At 42.1% G+C, this 21280-nt stretch overlaps 2 protein-coding genes across 3 annotated transcripts in view; one reads left to right on the top strand and one right to left on the bottom strand.

Moving 5' to 3' along the window:
* The window catches only part of LOC110520475 (collagen alpha-2(IV) chain), a 126023-nt gene extending 107043 nt beyond the window's left edge, over positions 1–18980 (bottom strand). For both annotated transcript variants that reach the window (XM_036975025.1, XM_036975026.1), the window contains exons 1-3: positions 18806–18980; positions 18294–18434; positions 18143–18194 (exon numbers count right to left, since the gene is read on the bottom strand). In XM_036975025.1, the coding sequence (XP_036830920.1) occupies positions 18143–18194; positions 18294–18343 (102 nt within the window). In that variant the 5' untranslated portion in view covers positions 18344–18434; positions 18806–18980. The remainder of the gene's footprint in view (positions 1–18142; positions 18195–18293; positions 18435–18805) is intronic.
* Positions 18981–19057: 77 nt separating this feature from the next.
* LOC110520476 (collagen alpha-1(IV) chain) overlaps positions 19058–21280 on the top strand; it is an 89232-nt gene continuing 87009 nt past the window's right edge. Inside the window, exon 1 of the mRNA XM_036975027.1 lies at positions 19058–19300. Coding sequence (XP_036830922.1) covers positions 19232–19300 — 69 coding nt within the window. The 5' untranslated portion in view covers positions 19058–19231. The remainder of the gene's footprint in view (positions 19301–21280) is intronic.

The following is a 21280-nucleotide window of genomic DNA, read 5'->3' as shown; positions in this document are numbered from 1 at the left end:
GCCTGTAATTTTCATCATTGGTACACTTAAACTATGACAGACAAAATGAGAAAAAAAATCCAGCAAATCACATTGTAGGATTTTTTATGAATTTATTTGCAAATTATGGTGGAAAATAAGTATTTGGTCAATAACAAAAGTTTATCTCAGTACTTTGTTATATACCCTTTGTTGGCAATGACAGAGGTCAAACGTTTTCTGTAAGTCTTCACAAGGTTTTCACACACTGTTGCTGGTATTTTGGCCCATTCCTCCATGCAGATCTCCTCTAGAGCAGTGATGTTTTGGGGCTGTTGCTGGGCAACATGGACTTTCAACTCCCTCCAAAGATTTTCTATGAGGTTGAGATCTGGACACTGGCTAGGCCACTCCAGTACCTTGAAATGCTTCTTACGAAGCCACTCCTTCGTTGCCCGGGCGGTGTGTTTGGGATCATTGTCATCAAATCAAATCAATCAGTCTTTTATACTGATAATAAGTTCAAACAGGCGCCATTTATACAGGTAATGAGTGGAGGACAGAGGAGCCTCTTAAAGAAGAAGTTACAGGTCTGTGAGAGCCAGAAATCTTGCTTGTTTGTAGGTGACCAAATACTTATTTTCCACCATAATTTGCAAATAAATTCATAAAAAATCCTACAATGTGATTTTCTGGATTTTTTTTCTAATTTTGTCTGTCATAGTTAAGTGGGAGAACTTGCACAATTGGTGGCTGACTAAATACTTTTTTGCCCCACTGTACATACTACCTCAATCAGCCCGACTAACCGGTGCCTGTATATAGCCTCGCTACTGTTACTTCCCACTATCTTTTTCATTGTTGTTTTTATTTTACTTATCATTGTTGTTTTTATCTTTACTTATCTATTGTTCACCTAATTCCTTTTTTTTACTTAAAAATTGCACTGTTGGTTAGAGCCTGTAAGTAAGCATTTCACTGTAAGGGCGACTCCACCTGTTGTTTTCGGCGCATGTGACAAATAAACTTTGATTTGATATCCCCCCCATTTCCCATTCCTTTTTAGGAGAGCCACTCTGGTTAATCCACCAGGTTGCTGTTCACACAGTTTGTGTTCACAATCTTTTTCTAACTCCTAAAAATATTAGACAAACATGACCCACACACACGTGCAACCAATAACACACACACACACACACACACACACACACACACACACACACACACACACACACACACACACACACACACACACACACACACACACATAGCCCAGCTAACCTAAATCATTAATCTTCCAGTCACTTAAAGGGAACCCCAGGCATTCACGATAGCTTAGATCTTCCTTTCATCACCCCATTTCTCCTTCCCGCTTATTCAGTCTCTTTTCTCTCTCTCGTTCCTTCCCTTGATCCCTTGCTCTTTTCTCTCACCAGGGATCAACTTCAGCTGTTCTTATAATTGTGGCCAGCACAGTTGGGGTGTTTTGTGTGGTGATACCATGTTTTGCGAAGTGTGTGTGTGTACAGGGAAATAAGCATTCCTTGTGTGGTTAGACTACAGGTCAAGCCTATTCCTTGTGGGATTAAACTACAGGTCAAGAACATTCCTTGTAGCCCCTTCACTCTGATCCTAATGGTTTGACCCATGTCAGATTTGGGGGAGTCTGTCTGTCTGCATCCCTGTCTGACGGGACTGGTCCAGATCAGACCAACCAAATTGAGCTGAAGATGAAGGGATGAAGAAGAACAAGAAGGTATGAGCGGATGGGCAATAGACCCACTCTATCCACCAGACTAGACTCAGAATAAGCTATCCATTAATTGACTAACGGTTAAAAAATCTTAATTGACAGAATGAAAATGGTCATCCTCAATAGGTCAACAACCTTCTGTGAAATACAGTATAAACCAATAAAAAGTCTGTCAGTCTATCTGTCCAATCTCACTGTCTGGTAGAGCGATCACCTGACAATGCCTTAGTTTATGGAAAGCACCACAGCCATTAAAACAATGCTTAACTAACCAGAACACACATAATCACACAGACACATTCACACAGAGAGAGGAGAGCATTTCCCCAGCTTTGGCTACATGCCTTAATGGAAAACGTGTGAATGTGTGAGACCTGGTGTGTGTGTGTGTGTGTGTGTGTGCGTGTGGGTTACAAGCTCCAGGAACGGACTGTGCCCAGAAAGGGCAGCACCTCCCACACACGGGTGGAACCTGATTACCGACCGCATGCCATGCCGCACACACACACACACACACACACACACACACACACACACACACACACACACACTAGCTCAAACAGGGACCTGGAAGCCCCATTCCATTCCTCCACACACAGGCTTCTCTTCTGAAGCTCCTAGCTGCTTCCTGAGGACCAGTACAATGGCTACTTCCTCTGATTGTTACTGCAGGGTACTCTTTATAACGCAGGGATTATTTTGGCATGGGATGTGGCGGCCATTTTCCTGGCATTATCACCACCATCTTCCCTTCCTCACCCCGGACGCAGGCCTTTTCCCCCCCAATAACAGAGCACTTAGGTGGGTCACTCATGTGCCAGCCTGCTCCCCCTCGAGGAGTGACCACAAAACACACACACATGCATGGACTGTATGTCTGCACACACGCAAGCATGTACAGTATATACTGAATAGGATTGCATTGACGCTCACACACATACACTCGTACATTCACACGCCCACATCCATGAACACTCAAACACTTCCCTAGGAGTCAACAAGGAGGATTTCCGACACCTAAATGTTTCTTCTTATAATGCAACACCTTTCTCCATTGACACAGGATAACATTTAAATGATGCAATGCAGGACCTAGGTACTACTTTAGATGAACACAGCAGTCACTTATCCTGGTTACTGCCACTCCATTAGTTACTACCACAATTCTCCTGGTTACTGCCACTCCTGGTTACTATCACATTTCTCCTGGTTACTGCTAGACTTCTCCTGGTTACTGCCACTCCTTTAGTTACTACCACTCCTTTATTTACTGTCACATTTCTCCTGGTTACTGCCACACCTGGTTACTGCCACTCCTATAGTTACTACCACACTTCTCCTGGTTACTGCCACACCTGGTTACTGCCACTCCTTTAGTTACTGTCACACTTCTCCTGGTTACTGCCACTCCTGGTTACTAACACATTTCTCCTGGTTACTGCCACTCCTATAGTTACTACCACACTTCTCCTGGTTACTGCCACACCTGGTTACTGCCACTCCTTTAGTTACTGTCACACTTCTCCTGGTTACTGCCACTCCTGGTTACTAACACATTTCTCCTGGTTACTGCCACTCCTATAGTTACTACCACACTTCTCCTGGTTACTGCCACACCTGGTTACTGCCACTCCTTTAGTTACTACCACAGTTCTCCTGGTTACCGCCACTCATTTAGTTACTACCACACTTCTCCTGGTTACTGCCACACCTGGTTACTGCCACTCCTTTAGTTACTGTCACACTTCTCCTGGTTACTGCCACTCCTGGTTACTAACACATTTCTCCTGGTTACTGCCACTCCTATAGTTACTACCACACTTCTCCTGGTTACTGCCACACCTGGTCACTGCCACTCCTTTAGTTACTATCACACTTCTCCTGGTTACTGCCACACCTGGTCACTGCCACTCCTTTAGTTACTATCACACTTCTCCTGGTTACCGCCACTCCATTAGTTACTACCACAATTCTCCTGGTTACTGCCACTCCTTTAGTTACTATCACACTTCTCCTGGTTACCGCCACTCCTGGTTACTGCTAGATTTCTCCTGGTTACTGCCACTCCTGCTTACTATCACACTTCTCCTGGTTACTGCCACTTCTGGTTACTGCCACTCCTTTAGTTACTATCACACTTCTCCTGGTTACTGCCACTTCTGGTTACTGCCACTCCTTTAGTTACTATCATACTTCTCCTGGTTACCGCCACTCCTGGTTACTGCTAGACTTCTCCTGGTTACTGCCACTCCTTTAGTTACTATCACACTTCTCCTGGTTACTGCCACTCCTGGTTACTGCTAGACTTCTCCTGGTTACTGCCACTCCTGCTTACTATCACACTTCTCCTGGTTACTGCCACTTCTGGTTACTGCCACTCCTTTAGTTACTATCACACTTGTTCTAGTTACTGCCACTCCTGCGTCCTACCACATTTCTCCTGGTTACTGCCACTCCTTTAGTTACTATCACACTTCTCCTGGTTACTGCCACTCCTTTAGTTACTATCACACTTGTCCTGGTTACTGCCACTCCTTTAGTTACTATCACACTTCTCCTGGTTACTGCCACACCTGGTTACTGCCACTCCTTTAGTTACTACCACACTTCTCCTGGTTACTGCCACTCCTTTAGTTACTATCACACTTCTCCTGGTTACTGCCACACCTGGTCACTGCCACTCCTTTAGTTACTATCACACTTCTCCTGGTTACTGCCACACCTGGTTACTGCCACTCCTTTAGTTATTATCACACTTCTCCTGGTTACCGCCACTCCATTAGTTACTACCACAATTCTCCTGGTTACTGCCACTCCTTTAGTTACTATCACACTTCTCCTGGTTACCGCCACTCCTGGTTACTGCTAGACTTCTCCTGGTTACTGCCACTCCTGCTTACTATCACACTTCTCCTGGTTACTGCCACTTCTGGTTACTGCCACTCCTTTAGTTACTATCACACTTGTTCTAGTTACTGCCACTCCTGCGTCCTACCACATTTCTCCTGGTTACTGCCACTCCTGAGTACTACCACACTTCTGCTGGTTACTGCCACTCCAGGTTCCTGCGAAACACTATTTTCACGCCACTTCGATACAGCTACAAGTTACTTTTCATAATAGGATAGAAGAATTTACGCAACAGGTTAGATAATTAATTTAGAAGATTAGGAGAATTAGGTTAAGGATAGTAAAAGGGGGGCCTCCCGAGTGGCGCAGCGCTCTAATTGGCCCGGTCCGTGTTAGGGGAGGCTTTACTTGGCTCACCGCACTCTAGCGACTCCTTGTGGTGGGCCGGGCGCATGCAGGCGGACTTCGGTCGATACATTGGTGCAGCTGGCTTCCGGGTTAAGCGTGTGGGTGTTAAGAAACGTGGCTTGGCGGATCATGTTTCAGAAGACGCATGACTTGCACTACGACTCTCCTGAGCCCGTTGGGGAGTTGAAGCGATGAGACACGATGGTAATCACGAAATTGGGAGAAAAAAAGGATTTAAAAAAAGTTTGTAAAAGGGTTAAGGTTAGCAAAAATGCTCTCCTAACCTGCTCTTCTGGATGTATGTGTATCGAAGTGATGTGAAAAGAATGTGTCATCCTGGGCACTACCACACTTCTCCTGTTTACTGCCAGTCCTTTAGGTACTACCACACTTCTCCTGGTTACTGTGTAGAGGATAACTGCTGATTTTACAGAAGGAGTAGTAACAAACTACGAGCAGGAATAATGTTCATTGTTATGTACTTAAGAAGCCAATAATTGCGAGAGCAGATGTCCCTGACTGTTTGCCAGGTTAAATATTCTGCGTCCAGAAATATACTGTTCCTCCAATTACTGGATCAAACACGCTTCCCATCAATTCAGGCATCCGCTGACAACATGATCCTCTCATCCTCATCCCGCTAGGCTGAGACACATCTGTAAATATATTCTCCAAACAGGAGAATCTCAAGTCACTGCAAGAGTCCTACACTAAACATCCTGTTAACATTACTGTTAACAAACCCTTCTCTCCTCTGTTGAGAGGTCACAAATAAAAACCCTGTCTGTCTGTCTGTGTGTGTCTGTGTGTGTGTGTGTGTGTGTGTGTGTGCGCACAACTGGAGCCTACTACAACCCTCACTACCAGATCACAACTGCAGCCACCTGTGGTCCCCACCCGACTCCATCTAAAGAACATCACTCCAAATACCACAGACCACAATGACCTTCATTTTAAGTGACTCCAACTGGAAATTTCTCAGAGAATAACTGCTATTCTCTGGCATGTCATTCAGAAAGCTATGGTGCCTAGCAAGAGCAAGTGCCTTGAAAATTCCCTCCGGTACTAATGGTTTGGTGGCAATAAGAGGACATGTAGCTCCTGCAACGCCGCAAGTGGCAGCCAGAGCTGCAGAGAGGTTTCCTAACACCAAAATCACTATGTCCACCTTGTTGCCACCTTGTTGCCACGGGAGATGTGCCCTTCCACATTATTTAGAGCAACAACGCTGAGCTGTCTAGAAGCTGTGCTCTCTTTGACAATGTTTACACCACCAGGCCCCATTCAGAGAGGCCAGCTCCAGCCTGCAACATTGGGCTTCCAGAGTGGGCAGCACCCGCCCACCCCACTACCTCCTATGTTAACAGGACAACACGCAATCAGAAGAGACCAACATTGGGCTTCCAGAGGGACCATAACTCCCGTTGTTAGGGCAGAGACATGAGCATCTCATTATATAACATCTCTGGTTTGCGAATTGGAAAAGAAAAGTTGGCGGGTGCACAGTGCAATTCTTTCTCTTTCATTGTTTAATTTTGTGAATTGCTTGCCCTTTGATTGTTTATTTTTTTGTATCAATTCCCCATTACATATGTGACCAGTAGGCCTAGTACATATACTGTTAATCCTGTCATTTGGTTACATTCATTTCTGTTAATGAATGTATTAATTACAGTCATTTACCTGGCCAGCTGTGTGCAAATGTAGGAAAGAGCCCATTTGCAATGTCTGATTCTGATTGTCCTAATTCACCACATCCACCACTAATACTGTAAGCTGAGCTTCTCCATCATTTTTTCTTCGCCTCACACATTGTAAACAAAGTATGTTTGTTTGTCTGTAAACAAAGTATGTTTGTTTGTCTGTAAACAAAGTATGTTTGTTTGTCTGTAAACAAAGTTTTAACATACATTGTAAATGATAGTTCCTCCGTTTTGAATCTTTCCAACACTCCTGGCCTCGATAATCACCAAGCCTTGGTGTGAAAGTACAAAATATCATGATCTGATGATCCCATATATCCAGTGGAAACTTCATAAAACACAACTGTCTGATGAGCTCACTGGCGCGGAAAACTCTAAGGGCCGGAACATGCTAGTTGGTACAATGTTACAAGTTTGCTAGCGACAGATTCTGTCCGGATGGAGGTTATAGGCCTACTGCTGCATTGGCCTATAGGCTATGTATCTCTGAGTTCTATGCACACATTTCTTCAGCCACCACTGGAACTCAATGTGTCCATATGGAAGAATATCATGCTTCAGTTGAATTTTGACTTTGAGATTTGTATTATTTTACTTCAGATTGTATGAATAACCACGTGACAATGACTTTTTAAGAAAATGATGGTTATGATTGAAATGACACTGTTCCACAAAAATGCACATAGAAAAATAATCAGAACTGTTACGCAGATCGGTAGAAATTAGGGGTGAAACGATACGTGTATTCGTATTGAACCGTTCGGTACAGTGTCCACGGTGCATGGTTCGGTTCGCAGCAATACATTAATCATATATTATAGCTACGAAAATATATATATATACATTTCATTGTAAAAAAAACATTATTGCATAAACCATAAATTAACATGGGAAAAATATCCATATGGTAATAAAGTTGTCTTTAAAATTGAAAAAAGAAGGTTTGTCTCATAGCTGTATGCAGCTCCACTCATTTGTTATTTCACTCCAGCGAGAACAGAGCTGAGAGACCGTGGTAGCAGCAATTAGCTTATGAAGGAATTAGCAGTTAGTTAAATGCAAAGGAGCAACATGGCAAGCCAGAACTAGAAGACACCCCAGTATCATTCAGGTCTGCCGTCTGGGAACATTTTGGTTTCCCTGTAAACTATAACGGGGATTGCCAACAAGCGGTGGATATAACATCTACATATAGGCTCTGTTCATTGCTGATAGCCTGTTAGAGTGGTGGATATAACATCTACAACATGTAGGTTCTGTTCATTGCTGATAGCCTGTTAGAGTGGTGGATATAACATCTACATGTAGGCTCTGTTCATTGCTGATAGCCTGTTAGAGTGGTGGATATAACATCTACATGTAGGCTCTGTTCATTGCTGATAGCCTGTTAGAGTGGTGGATATAACATCTACAACATGTAGGTTCTGTTCATTGCTGATAGCCTGTTAGAGTGGTGGATATAACATCTACAACATGTAGGCTCTGTTCATTGCTGATAGCCTGTTAGAGTGGTGGATATAACATCTACAACATGTAGGTTCTGTTCATTGCTGATAGCCTGTTAGAGTGGCAATACGAGTAACATGACAACTCATTTGCGCCGACATCACCCCAAAGTGCCATTTGGTGGGACTCGGCGGAAAAATGAAACAACAACCAATCGGCAACCAATTCCACCCACAGCCTTCAGGCAACAATACGTGGCTGAATCCGGTAGGGCTAAAGTAATCAACGCAGCGATATCAAAATTCCTAGCGGCAGATATGAAACCCTTCTCTGTGGTAGAGAGCAGCGCTTAACTATTCCTTCCTACACACATTTTGCCCAGACATTAATACCTGCATTATACAAAAAAACAAAAGAACAACTTGAGAGCGAGTTGTCAGAAACGCGGGACGTCTAGAGCTACAGAGAGCTGCCTTACTGTAGGCTCATTTCATTACACCAGACAGTTGGATGTCTAGAGCTACAGAGAGCTGCCTTACTGTAGGCTCATTTCATTAGTGGGAGATAAAAAGCCATGTGTTTCAAACACGTCCCTTTGAGAGGAGTCACACCAGTGTAAACTTGGGGGAGGAGCAAGGGAAGTAGTTGCATTGTGGAAGTTGGAGAGGGATAATGTAACGATTCCTGTGACCACTGACAACTAGAAATATTGTAAATGCAGTTGCACTAGCTGGACTGGGGCCACAGATAGGATGCTTTGCTCACGTTATTCATCTAGCATCTCAAAAAGCAATGTCAGTGAATCCAATCTCTCGCCTCCTAGCAAAGATCAGGAAGGTGGTATCCTTCTTTCATAAAAGCACAACTGCTGCACATGTTTTCAAGACAAAACAGGAGATGTTGGAGCTGCCAAACCACAAACTAATCCAAGATGTCCCTACTAGATGGAATTCAAGCCATGACATGGTTGAGAGATACCTTGAGCAGAAGGTTGCGGTGTATTCTACACTGACTGATCAAGCCATGACATGGCTGAGAGATACCTTGAGCAGAAGGTTGCGGTGTATTCTACACTGACTGATCAAGCTGTGACATGGCTGAGAGATACCTTGAGCAGAAAGTTGCGGTGTATTCTACACTGACTGATCAAGCTGTGACATGGCTGAGAGATACCTTGAGCAGAAAGTTGCGGTGTATTCTACACTGACTGATCAAGCTGTGACATGGTTGAGAGATACCTTGAGCAGAAGGTTGTGGTGTATTCTACACTGACTGATCAAGCTGTGACATGGCTGAGAGATACCTTGAGCAGAAGGTTGTGGTGTATTCTACACTGACTGATCAAGCTGTGACATGGCTGAGAGATACCTTGAGCAGAAGGTTGTGGTGTATTCTACACTGACTGATCAAGCTGTGACATGGCTGAGAGATACCTTGAGCAGAAAGTTGTGGTGTATTCTACACTGACTGATCAAGCTGTGACATGGTTGAGAGATACCTTGAGCAGAAGGTTGTGGTGTATTCTACACTGACTGATCAAGCTGTGACATGGTTGAGAGATACCTTGAGCAGAAGGTTGTGGTGTATTCTACACTGACTGATCAAGCTGTGACATGGTTGAGAGATACCTTGAGCAGAAGGTTGTGGTGTATTCTACACTGACTGATCAAGCTGTGACATGGCTGAGAGATACCTTGAGCAGAAGGTTGTGGTGTATTCTACACTGACTGATCAAGCTGTGACATGGTTGAGAGATACCTTGAGCAGAAGGTTGTGGTGTATTCTACACTGACTGATCAAGCTGTGACATGGTTGAGAGATACCTTGAGCAGAAGGTTGTGGTGTATTCTACACTGACTGATCAAGCTGTGAGGAAGGATGTCAAAGATATTGTGACTTTGTCTGAAAATTACATAAGACTAGCAGAGGAAGTTGTCAAAGTGTGAAAACCTCTCAAAACAGTCACAACACTGATATGCACTGAGAGCCTTCCATCAGTTTCCATGGTCCTGCTATGAAAACAATTATCCTGAAATCAATGGTGGCATCTGATGAAGGTGAACCCGCAGTAAGGGGTGTGAAGACTGCTATCAGAGTTAACCTGGAGCCTAGATATGCTGACCCTGGTGTCCAAGACTTCTTACACAAGAGCACCGCTTCGGATTACCGGTTCAAGTCGCTGCTGCACCTGGATGCTGCTGCTCGTCTGAGAGTCTACGATGAACTCATAGCAGAGATTGTGGCCAATATACAACAGTTATTGTATTTATTTTGTTAATGTGACATTTATTATTTTATTAATTAGTGATTTAACAATTCATTATAAAGTAATAATTGTAATTGTCATAATAGTGTCTGATATATATTTCTAACAACAAATCATATTTTTAAAACCACTTCAGAGACAGTAATTTTCATCTAATTTAATTCTGCAGGGTCAAGCCTCAGATACCATAAGAGCCAACCCCTCTCCAGAGACGGCAGACGACAGGGACTCTCCTCCAGAAAAGAAGTCTGCCGTGGCTGAGCTTTTTGGGGAGTTGTTCTCGACCCATAAATTCATTAAAAATCCTACAATGTGATTTTCTGGATTTTTTTCCCTCATTTTGTCTGTCATAGTTGAAGTGTGCCTATGATGAAAATGACAGGCCTCTCTCATCTTTTTAAGTGGGAGAACTTGCACAATTGGTGGCTGACTAAATACTTTTTTGCCCCACTGTATTTCTCAGGCATTTATTTTGTCAATGTATCGAAACCGTACTGAACCGTGACACCCTTGTACCGTATCGTACCGAACCGTGACACCATTGTACCGTATCGTACCGAACCGTGACACCATTGTACCGTATCGTACCGAACCGTGACACTATTGTACCGTATCGTACCGAACCGTGACAGCATTGTACCGTATCGTACCGAACCGTGACAGCATTGTACCGTATCGTACCGAACCGTGATGCCACTGTACCGTATCGTACCGAACCCTGATATCGTACCGGCCCTAATAGTGTACATAGTATTTTTGTTGTCTCTTGGTGCCTTTCCTATATATAACTCTTATTTAATTAGCATGTTTTATTTAATGTAATATCTTATGTTGTTCTTGTCTATTACTGTTCTATACTTTGTCATGTATTTTTTACATTGTATGTGGACCCCAGGAAGAGTAGCTGCTACATGTGCAGTAGCTAATGGGGATCGTAATAAACTAAACTAAATAGTGACATTCGCTGAATCTGAAAAAGTCCCAATGCTGAACTGAAAACAGTGTAGTCTTGGATGCTGCCTGTCTAAAAATAGCCCTTGTTCTGTCCTGGTATTAATGGCACTAGAGGCTTGGCCTAAAGTAGCAAAATACAAAGACGGCCTGAGCCATGTCACACGCTTCTCATCAGGTTGAGACCAAATCTGATAAGAGACTAGCACAACAAGCCTTTTCATCTGGCCTCAAAAATCTTTAACTCATAGAAAAGTCAGGGTATGATATTAAAGATTGTGTTGCAGATGATAACACTCACATCTTCTGACCATATCTGACACAAACATTCTTGATGGAGGCAAACAGGACCAAACCCACACACACAAACACACATGCATGGGCGTGTGCATAAGACCACCACACGGGAAGGGTGTGAAGAAACAGGACAAAATGAAACGGCCCATGTGAAATGAATATGTCCAAGGAAACAGAGGATAAAAAGAATAAAAACATTATAGGCCTTTTTAACTGGCTATTAGCTCTGGGTAACAAGCTGGCCTTGTTAATTCCTCCTCCCTATCGCCTTTCTCAAAACCCTTCACACGTTTTACGACAAGTTAGAACTCTCGGTTAAATTCCAAAAGAAAGAAAGAGAAAGAAAGAGAGTGAAAGAAAGAAAGAGAGAGAGAGAGCGAGAGAGCGTGAAAGAAAGAAAGAGAGAGAGAGAGAGAGAGAGAGAGAGTGAAAGAAAGAAAGAGAGAGAGAGAGAGAGAGAGAGAGAGAGTGAAAGAAAGAAAGAAAGAGAGCGAGAGAAAGAAAGAAAGAGAGAGAGAGAGAGAGCGAGAGAGAGAGAGAGAGAGAGTGAAAGAAAGAAAGAGGGAGTGTGAAAGAGAGAGAGAGAGAGAGAGAGAGAGAAAGAGAGAGAGAGAGAGAGAGAGTGAAAGAAAGAAAGAGAGAGAGTGTGAAAGAGAGAGAGAGTGAAAGAGAGAGAGAGAGAGAGCGAGAGAGCGTGAAAGAAAGAAAGAAAGAGAGAGAGAGAGAGAGAAAGAGAGAGAGAGAGAGAGAGAGAGTGAAAGAAAGAAAGAAAGAGAGAGAGAGAGAGAGAGAGAGAGAGAGAGAAAGAGAGAGAGAGCGAGAGAGAGTGAAAGAAAGAAAGAGAGAGAGAGAGAGAGAGAGAGAGAGAGAGAGAGTGAAAGAAAGAAAGAGAGAGAGTGTGAAAGAGAGAGAGAGAGAGTGAAAGAGAGAGAGAGAGAGAGTGAAAGAAAGAGAGAGCGAGAGTGAAAGAAAGAAAGAGCGAGAGTGAAAGAAAGAAAGAGAGAGAGTGTGAAAGAGAGAGAGAGTGAAAGAGAGAGAGAGAAAGAAAGAGAGAGAGAGAGTGAAAGAGAGAGAGAGTGAAAGAGAGAGAGAGAGAGAAAGAGAGAGAGAGAAAGGGAGAGCGAGAAAGGGAGAGCGAGAGAGAGTGTGAAAGAGAGAGAAAGAAAGAAAGAAAGAGAGAGCGAGAGAGAGTGAAAGAGAGAGAGAAAGGGAGAACTAAGGTCAGTCGACAATATGTTGCACTGTTTAGTTGTGGATTCATGGTAACCAAAGATGACTGTATCATAACTTCTTCTTTTATGGTAGTGACTGCCCATTAACAGCACTTATTAGGCTCTAACCATCATTTATTCACATTACTTTTCTTGAATCAAATATTTTGCTTATAATTACATATTTGTTTTTAGTATGATAATTACTTTATTATTTAATTAATAAAACCTCAATGATGATAGTGACTGCCCATTACTGCTTATCACCTACTAATAAACCATCATTTATTCACATTACTTTAATCAAATATTTCAATGTTGTGTATATTTTGTTATTTTATTTGATGACTTATTATTTCATCTAATTTGTGCTCAGACAGTAGCAGCCAGCCAGTGCTTCACAAAGGGTCATCCTTCAGGCTAGTAGGCTAGCCCAGGGGTTCACAAAGGGTCATCCTTCAGGCTAGTAGGCTAGCCCAGGGGTTCACAAAGGGTCATCCTTCAGGCTAGTAGGCTACCCAGGGGTTCACAAAGGGTCATCCTTCAGGCTAGTAGGCTAGCCCAGGGGTTCACAAAGGGTCATCCTTCAGGCTAGTAGGCTAGCCCAGGGGTTCACAAAGGGTCATCCTTCAGGCTAGTAGGCTAGCCCAGGGGTTCACAAAGGGTCATCCTTCAGGCTAGTAGGCTAGCCCAGGGGTTCACAAAGGGTCATCCTTCAGGCTAGTAGGCTAGCCCAGGGGTTCACAAAGGGTCATCCTTCAGGCTAGTAGGCTAGCCCAGGGGTTCACAAAGGGTCATCCTTCAGGCTAGTAGGCTAGCCCAGGGGTTCACAAAGGGTCATCCTTCAGGCTAGTAGGCTAGCCCAGGGGTTCACAAAGGGTCATCCTTCAGGCTAGTAGGCTAGCCCAGGGGTTCACAAAGGGTCATCCTTCAGGCTAGTAGGCTAGCCCAGGGGTTCACAAAGGGTCATCCTTCAGGCTAGTAGGCTAGCCCAGGGGTTCACAATTTTTTCACTCAGGCCCCCTTTCCGGCATTGGGGAACATCCTGCGCACGCGCCACATCTATTTCTATGGGCACAAGCACTGTTCATGACACCAACTGTTTACACCCCTCTTGTTGGCGGAGTTAAGATTTTGCAGGTTTAAACCTTATTTCCTACAATTCTACAAATTTTGTCATAGGGTGCAGAGACAGGTTCTTTTTTATAGCACTTTTTTTTTGCAATTCTATTAATTTTGCCATGTCTAATTGTGTATTTATGTGATATTTGAGTGACTCAAACATTTCAACAAAATCTATGAGCAAAAAAACCTAGCTAAAAAACGTTAGCTGGCATGGGCTAGATGATCTGAACATTTTTGACAAGTTAGAAATAGCTCTCTAAGGTATGCAATGACTGACATGACAAGAGAAACACTGATGATGGACTTACCAATTTTCAAATTGCACCTCTTGCATTCTACTATTACAACTTTTAAGAGTTGCATTCTACTATTACAACTTTTAAGAGTTGCATTCTACTATTACAACTTTTAAGAGTTGCATTCTACTATTACAACTTTTAAGAGTTGCATTCTACTATTACAACTTTTAAGAGTTGCATTCTACTATTACAACTTTTAAGAGTTGCATTCTACTATTACAACTTTTAAGAGTTGCATTCTACTATTACAACTTTTAAGAGTTGCATTCTACTATTACAACTTTTAAGAGTTAGTTGAAAGCCGGATTGAGTTCCTTAAAAAATATATTTTTAAATCAGCATGTTGTTTGTGCAACAGTATCTTCTAAATCAAAGAGGAATATGTTAGCTACATGAAGTAGCTAAGAGAAAACTTGCAATGTAGCCAAAGCTCATAGGGTCCCCTAGGAAACACTTATCAAAACTTTAGTTCCTACCCTGTCACAATAAAGCCTCCCTGGCATTTTAATTCGTGGTGATCTCAAAAAACAATGTATTCGAAGTGGCCACTACTATAACTATGGAATTAGAATAGTCATTATATTTCCAATATTCCAACAGTTTTGCACAAATTCGCAAGTCAAATCGCAATTGCAACATTTGGTTAAAAATAAGTCCTAGATTATTTGCCCATATCGTGCAGTACAACGTGGCAGTTTGGAAATTACCTCAATTGAGCAGTGGTGTAAAGTACTTAAGTAAAAATACTTTCAAGTACTACTTGTCTTTTTTTTGTTGGTATATGTACTTTATTTGACTATTTTTTATTTTTGACAACTTTTCCTTTTACTTCACTACATTCCTAAAGAAAATATTGTACTTTTTACTCCATACATTTTCCCTGACACCTAAAAGTACTTGTTACATTTTGAATGTAACGAGTAAAAAAAACACTCACAAACTTTTAGTTTGCTATTCACAATTAGCATTGCCTGATGTGAACCATGCCTCGAACAAAATAGATCTCAGAAGACCTAAGACAGCAGGACAGGAAAATGGTCCAATTCACGCACTTGTCAAGAGAACATCCCTGGTTATCTAATGCCTCTGATCTGGCAGACTCACTAAACACAAATTATTTGTTTGTAAATTGTCTGAGTGTTGGAGTGTGCCCCTGGCTATCTGTAAATAAAAACAAGAAAATGGTGCCATCTGGTTTGCTTAATATAAGGAATTTGAAATGATTTATACTTTTACTTTTGATACTTAATTACATTTGATCAATTACATTTACTTTTGATACTTAAGTATATCTAAAACCAAATACTTTTAGACATTTACTCAAGTTGTATTTTACAGGGTGAATCCCGTTTACTTGAGTAATTTTCTATTAATGTATCTTTACTTTTACTCAAGTATGATAATTAAGTACTTTTTCCACCACTGCAACTGAGTGCAGGAAACGCAGAAGTGATTAGTGCTGAAATGTGTTTTGGTTGAAGTTGAATTGAACAGTATAAAACAATCACTTAGAATGTATGAAATCAAATGAAATCACTTAGAGTGTATGTGTTGCCACCCTAGGATCCCTCACTACTTATAAAGCAAATGTACAACTGTTATCATTCAAACTAAAAATACTGTCAACTACCATCAGACCGTCCAATTCATTTTTAAATACCGGAGTATAACATTTTGGCCATATCGCCCAGCCCTACTGACAGATCTACATGTAGGTCAAAGCCAATCTCCTGACTGTAATACAGAGAAAGTCTGGGAGGTGGGTAATCATTCCTCAAGAAACTGCCCACACACACACCCTGAGTAAGAGAGTGCACACATAGTGGCACATACTTTCTGACTTAAGAACAGGGAGGAGGGCAGCCAGGTCACCCATGACTCAAGTCAGTATTCGACATCAATCCATGCCTCTGATTCCAAAAGTTGAAAGTTGGAAACCAGCGATAGAAAGCAGTTCTTTTTTATTATTTCAATCTTGTCTCATCACTGCAACTCCCCAACGGGCTCAGGAGGTGAAGGTCGAGTCATGCGTCCTCTGAAACATGATCCGCCAAACCAGGCTCCTTAATTAACACCCGCCCACTTAACCCGGAACCCAGCGGCACCAATGTGTTGGAGGAAACACCGTTCAACTGACGACCGAGGTCAGCCTGCATCAAGAAGTTGCTAGAACGTGATGAGCCAAGTAAAGCACCCCGGCCAAACACTCCCCTAACCGGGATGACGCTGGGCCAGCCGGCCAAACACTCCCCTAACCGGGATGACGCTGGGCCAGCCGGCCAAACACTCCCCTAACCGGGATGACGCTGGGCCAATTGTGCACCGCCTTATGGGATTCCCGATCACAGCTGGATGTGATAAAGCCTGGGATACAGCCCGGGATCAAACCTGGGTCTGCGATGCAGTGCCTTAGACCGCTGTGCCATTCAGGAGGCCCAAGAAAGCTGTTTTAAGCCTATCCCAGTCCTTATCTTAACCATTCTGAGCTAATTACTAACCTTAGGAATTTGGAGTTAATGCCTGAACTTAACCTTAAATACTTCAAAATGTGACGTTTGAGAAACATGGATGGACGTCTAATTCTGACATGAGACTGTGAGAGCTAGCAGAGAGATGATTTTATTAACGGATATTCAACATGACTAATAATTTAGGGTTTTATGATGTTTAACCACAGAGGTCAACAGTACCGGGGTCACAACCCGTAACACCTAACCACAACACTGCAATGGTCAGCAGTCTACTTCAGTTTTTAAACCAAACAGACATCACCGTAATTACCTAATCAGGTACCTCTTTCCTTACAAAATATTTGAGAAGGTTAGAGAGTGTGCGAGGAATGGATGTTTTAACTTACACTAGGGGGCCTCTAACATGGGGTTATAGGGCACTGGTCACATGGTACACAGGTGACAAGAAAGTGTTAGCACAGGTGAGGGTTCTTACCTCCTCACAGGAAAATGCTTATATGCTTCACACAGTATTTATTATATGTAAAGTTGCTCTAGCTAATTTAGCTTAAATATCTGCAATAAATGGGAACATCACCCAACCAAAGATGTAGCTACGTCTGAAAAGCTAATTCTATGTGGACACATCCTGAACTGCTCTCAAACTGTGCCAGTTGTCATTACCCCTTCATATTGCAATCTAAATGAAATGGGACCCTCTGCCATGATAGTTATTTCTCCCTCAAAATAAGTTCTGTAGAAAATCCTCCCACAGATGTCTTGGCAGGAAAGTAACACGTGAACAAACGACAAAAACAGTTCAAGCAGCTCAGTCAGAAACAAGCCCTAGAGATAATCAAGTTGCTACCAGCTCTCACAGTCTCACGTCAGGGCAAATTCTTAAGGTTGGGCATTAACTTCAAATGGTTAAGGCAAGGGTTAAAGTTTGGAATAGGCTTAAAACAAACATCTCAAAAACTGCTTTCTATTGCTGGATTCAAACTTGCAACCTTTGAAATTAGAGTTAGAAATTAGATTCATAAGGTTGGGCATTAACTTTGAATGGCATTAACTTTGTAAGGTTTAAGGCTTGGGATAGGCTTAAAACCAAAATATTAAAAACAACTTATTCTAACTTGCAACCTTTGGAATCAGAGGCAGATGCTTACGGAAACCAACTTCAAGGTAACAGTGCTCACTTTTGCCCCTAGTGGCCGGTTTCCACTTCATCTCCCAACGTCCTCAGACATAGATCGAATACTGACTTGTGTCGTCGGTGACCTGGCTGCTAGTTCAGCTGACATACCCACTGCTCCAAGAAGCAAGAAACCAGCGCTAAATGCAAATGTGCCCACAGCTGTCCCCTCGTCAACAATACTGCCCCCCCCCCTCCTCACCGCATGATGAGTTGAAAATAAAACTTACTGCGTCAACTCCCGACGCTAGGATGGCCACCGAAATACATAGAATCAGAACCCTAAAGGGAGAGGGAGAGTGAATGAGTTAATCTACATTTTACACAGACAACTGTGTAACACAACACATAACAACATAATAGAGCCCGCTGAGCACTTGCCTCAGGTTCTTCAGTTGTCTCTGGTGTGTCGCCTGCATTGCCCCACTCATCCGAACTTCAAACTTAATTCCTACTGCAACTAGTGTTCTTCTCCGGGTTTAGTGGCAGCCCTAATGCATGTCGAGCAGGCCACGAACACAACTGAGACAAAAAACATGGCATTTATTTGTTGAACAACATGACATTATAAAAGTATATATCGTTAATGTCGAAAAAAATACTCTCTTCGCCGCTCGCGTGCATAAACGTTTTTGAAACGCACAATATTGTTGTCAATATATATATATATTTTACACATGATATTCATATAAAAGTGGAGACATGGGTGCGGGTTATAAATCTCCTTCAAGAGTAGTTGGGTTTGTCTGTAGGCTTTACGCATGTGATGTCTGTACCTGTAGACTATCCAAATAGGCTATTATAACACATGGAAATGGGAAAACCACATAAGATCTCTGAACAAGTTTGTTAGTGAACGAGACAACAATTAACACAAAAAGCACTTTTTCTACCTGGGATCTGTTGCGCTTGTCGGGGGAAGAGTCTAGCGTGTGAGGGTATACACGCCAGATCCCGGCGATGTAAAATCACAGTTGTCCCGGTCGCTCTGTCACCAATATACAGATAATGAGCAGTCTCTCTCCTAACAGTTAAAGTTGAAGTGGTGCTTTGTAACAACATGGTTGTGTCCGTACATATGGGCAAGCGTGGTCGTTAACAGGGGGTGTGGTTGACGACAAACAAGAACAAGTAGCATTGATCAGAAAGAGGCTCACAACGTCCAGGGCAAATATGCAACCCAACGCACTGCACAAGCTCTGCTGATAGTCTGTATTTCCTTTAAGAAGAAGAATACGAAGGTTTCAACAAGTGGTCTTTAGTGGACATTCGGGACAGTTGTAGGCCTACATACATTTCCATTGCGTCCCTACGCAATAATGTTCCAGAGTTGCACCCTGGTTTTGTTGGTGGCTCTCTGCTACGCCGTATACCAGACAGAGGCGGAGGTAAGAGTCATTTTAACTAACTGTTTAATTGAACATGGTAAAAACTGTATTGTGTTACTCTTATGTGTTCAACTTGAGAAATAGGCTACTGTATAAGTTGTGCGTTTGGAGTTTTGGAAGTTGCGCTCATGGTGTGCTCGATGCCTCTCCAAGACTCAGCATTGACAATTGACTGAGTGCGTGTGTAAAGTTCAACAAATTAAACACAAGTTTGGTATCTTATTATGCATTTCTATGATGAAGAATTTCGCACAATACCTATAGAATAGCTGTGAATAAAGCCCAATGTCCAAACTTATGGTGGCCAATTCTTAGGAATTCTCACCATTTATCAGGTTCACATTGGACATCACTGACCACTCAGAATTACTCTACAGTAGTGCTGATTAGTGAATATATCTTCACCCAACACTTTGAATAGTCAGTTTTCTTTAGATGTTGAATGTAAAAACAAACATTTTGATTGTTTCTCCAAATATATAAAACCATATATTTTATTTAGCTTATTACTGTACTTACATTAGACATTATGATACTGTGAATATAATTGCATTGGTCACTTTGATGATACATGCTGCCATGAATTATTCTGGCATCATACCTCCAGAGCAGTGCAACATGGTCAGTCAAAGTGCTTAGTGTGGCTCTGAGAATCTCTACATAGAGCATTCTGCTAGGAGCACTCTCTGTGGTTTATATGTGTATGTTCATACAGTATACCTACTTTTGTGTCTCTGCTTTTTGAATAGTTGTGACTAAACTCTAACATTAAATGTATTTTACTGTACAGAAACATGTGGGTAAGCTCATTTTCGTATCAGTGTACAGTACCAGTCAAAAGTTTGGACACACCTACCTATTCCACCTACCATTTTTTCTTAATTTGTACTATTTTCTACATTGTAGAATAATAGTGAAGACATCAAAACTATGAAATAACACATATGGAATCATGTAGTAACCAAAAAAGTTTTTAACACAAAGAAGCCACCCTTTGCCTTGATGACAGCTTTGCACACTCTTGGCATTCTCTCAACCAGCTTCATGAGGTAGTCACCTGGAATGCATAGGTGACAGGTGTGCCTTGTTAAAAGTTAATTTGTGGAATTTCTTTCCTTCTTAATTAGTGGTCGACCCACTAATGGTGGCATGGCCCATTAATTTGGCCCGATTTCAAGTTTTCATAACAATCGGTAATCAGCATTTTTGGATGCCGATTATGGCCGATTACATTGCATTCCATGAGGAAACTGTGTGGCAGGCTGACCACAGGTTACGCGAGTGCAGCAAGGAGCCAGGGTAAGTTGCCAGCTAGCATCAATCTTCACATAATCACTAGTTAACTACACATGGTTGATGATATTACTAGGTTAACTAGCTTGTCCTGCGTTGCATATAATCAATTTAAATTCTTAGCTTACTTCGCCAAACGGGGGATGATTTAACAAAATCGCAATCGCGAAAAAAGCACAATCGTTGCACAAATGTACCCAACCATAAACATCAATGCCTTTTTTAAAATCAATACACAGAAGTATATATTTTTAAACCTGCATATTTAGTTACAATAAATTAATGTTAGCAGGCAGTATTACTAGGGAAATTGTGTCCCTTCTCTTGCGTTCATTGCACACAGAGTCAGGGTACATGCAACACTTTGGGCCGCCTGCCTCGTTGCAAACTAATTTGCCAGAATTTTACATAATTATGACATAAAATTGAAGGTTGTGGACTATAACAGAAATATTTAGACTTAGGGTTGCCACCCGTTCGATCAAATATGGAATGATTCCATATTTCACTGAAAGAATAAACGTTTTGTTTTCGAAATTATAGTTTCTGGATTTGACCATATTAATGACCTAAGGCTCGTATTTCTGTGTTTATTATATTATAATTAAGTCTATGATTTGATATTTGATTGAGCAGTCTGACAGAGCGATGGTAGGCGGCAGCAGGCTCGTAAGCATTCATTCAAAC

The sequence above is a fragment of the Oncorhynchus mykiss genome, chromosome 3 (genome assembly GCF_013265735.2).
Source record: "Oncorhynchus mykiss isolate Arlee chromosome 3, USDA_OmykA_1.1, whole genome shotgun sequence".
Lineage (NCBI taxonomy): Eukaryota > Metazoa > Chordata > Actinopteri > Salmoniformes > Salmonidae > Oncorhynchus > Oncorhynchus mykiss.
Note: the sequence above shows the minus strand (reverse complement) of the source record. Positions and strands in the feature narration are given on the sequence as shown.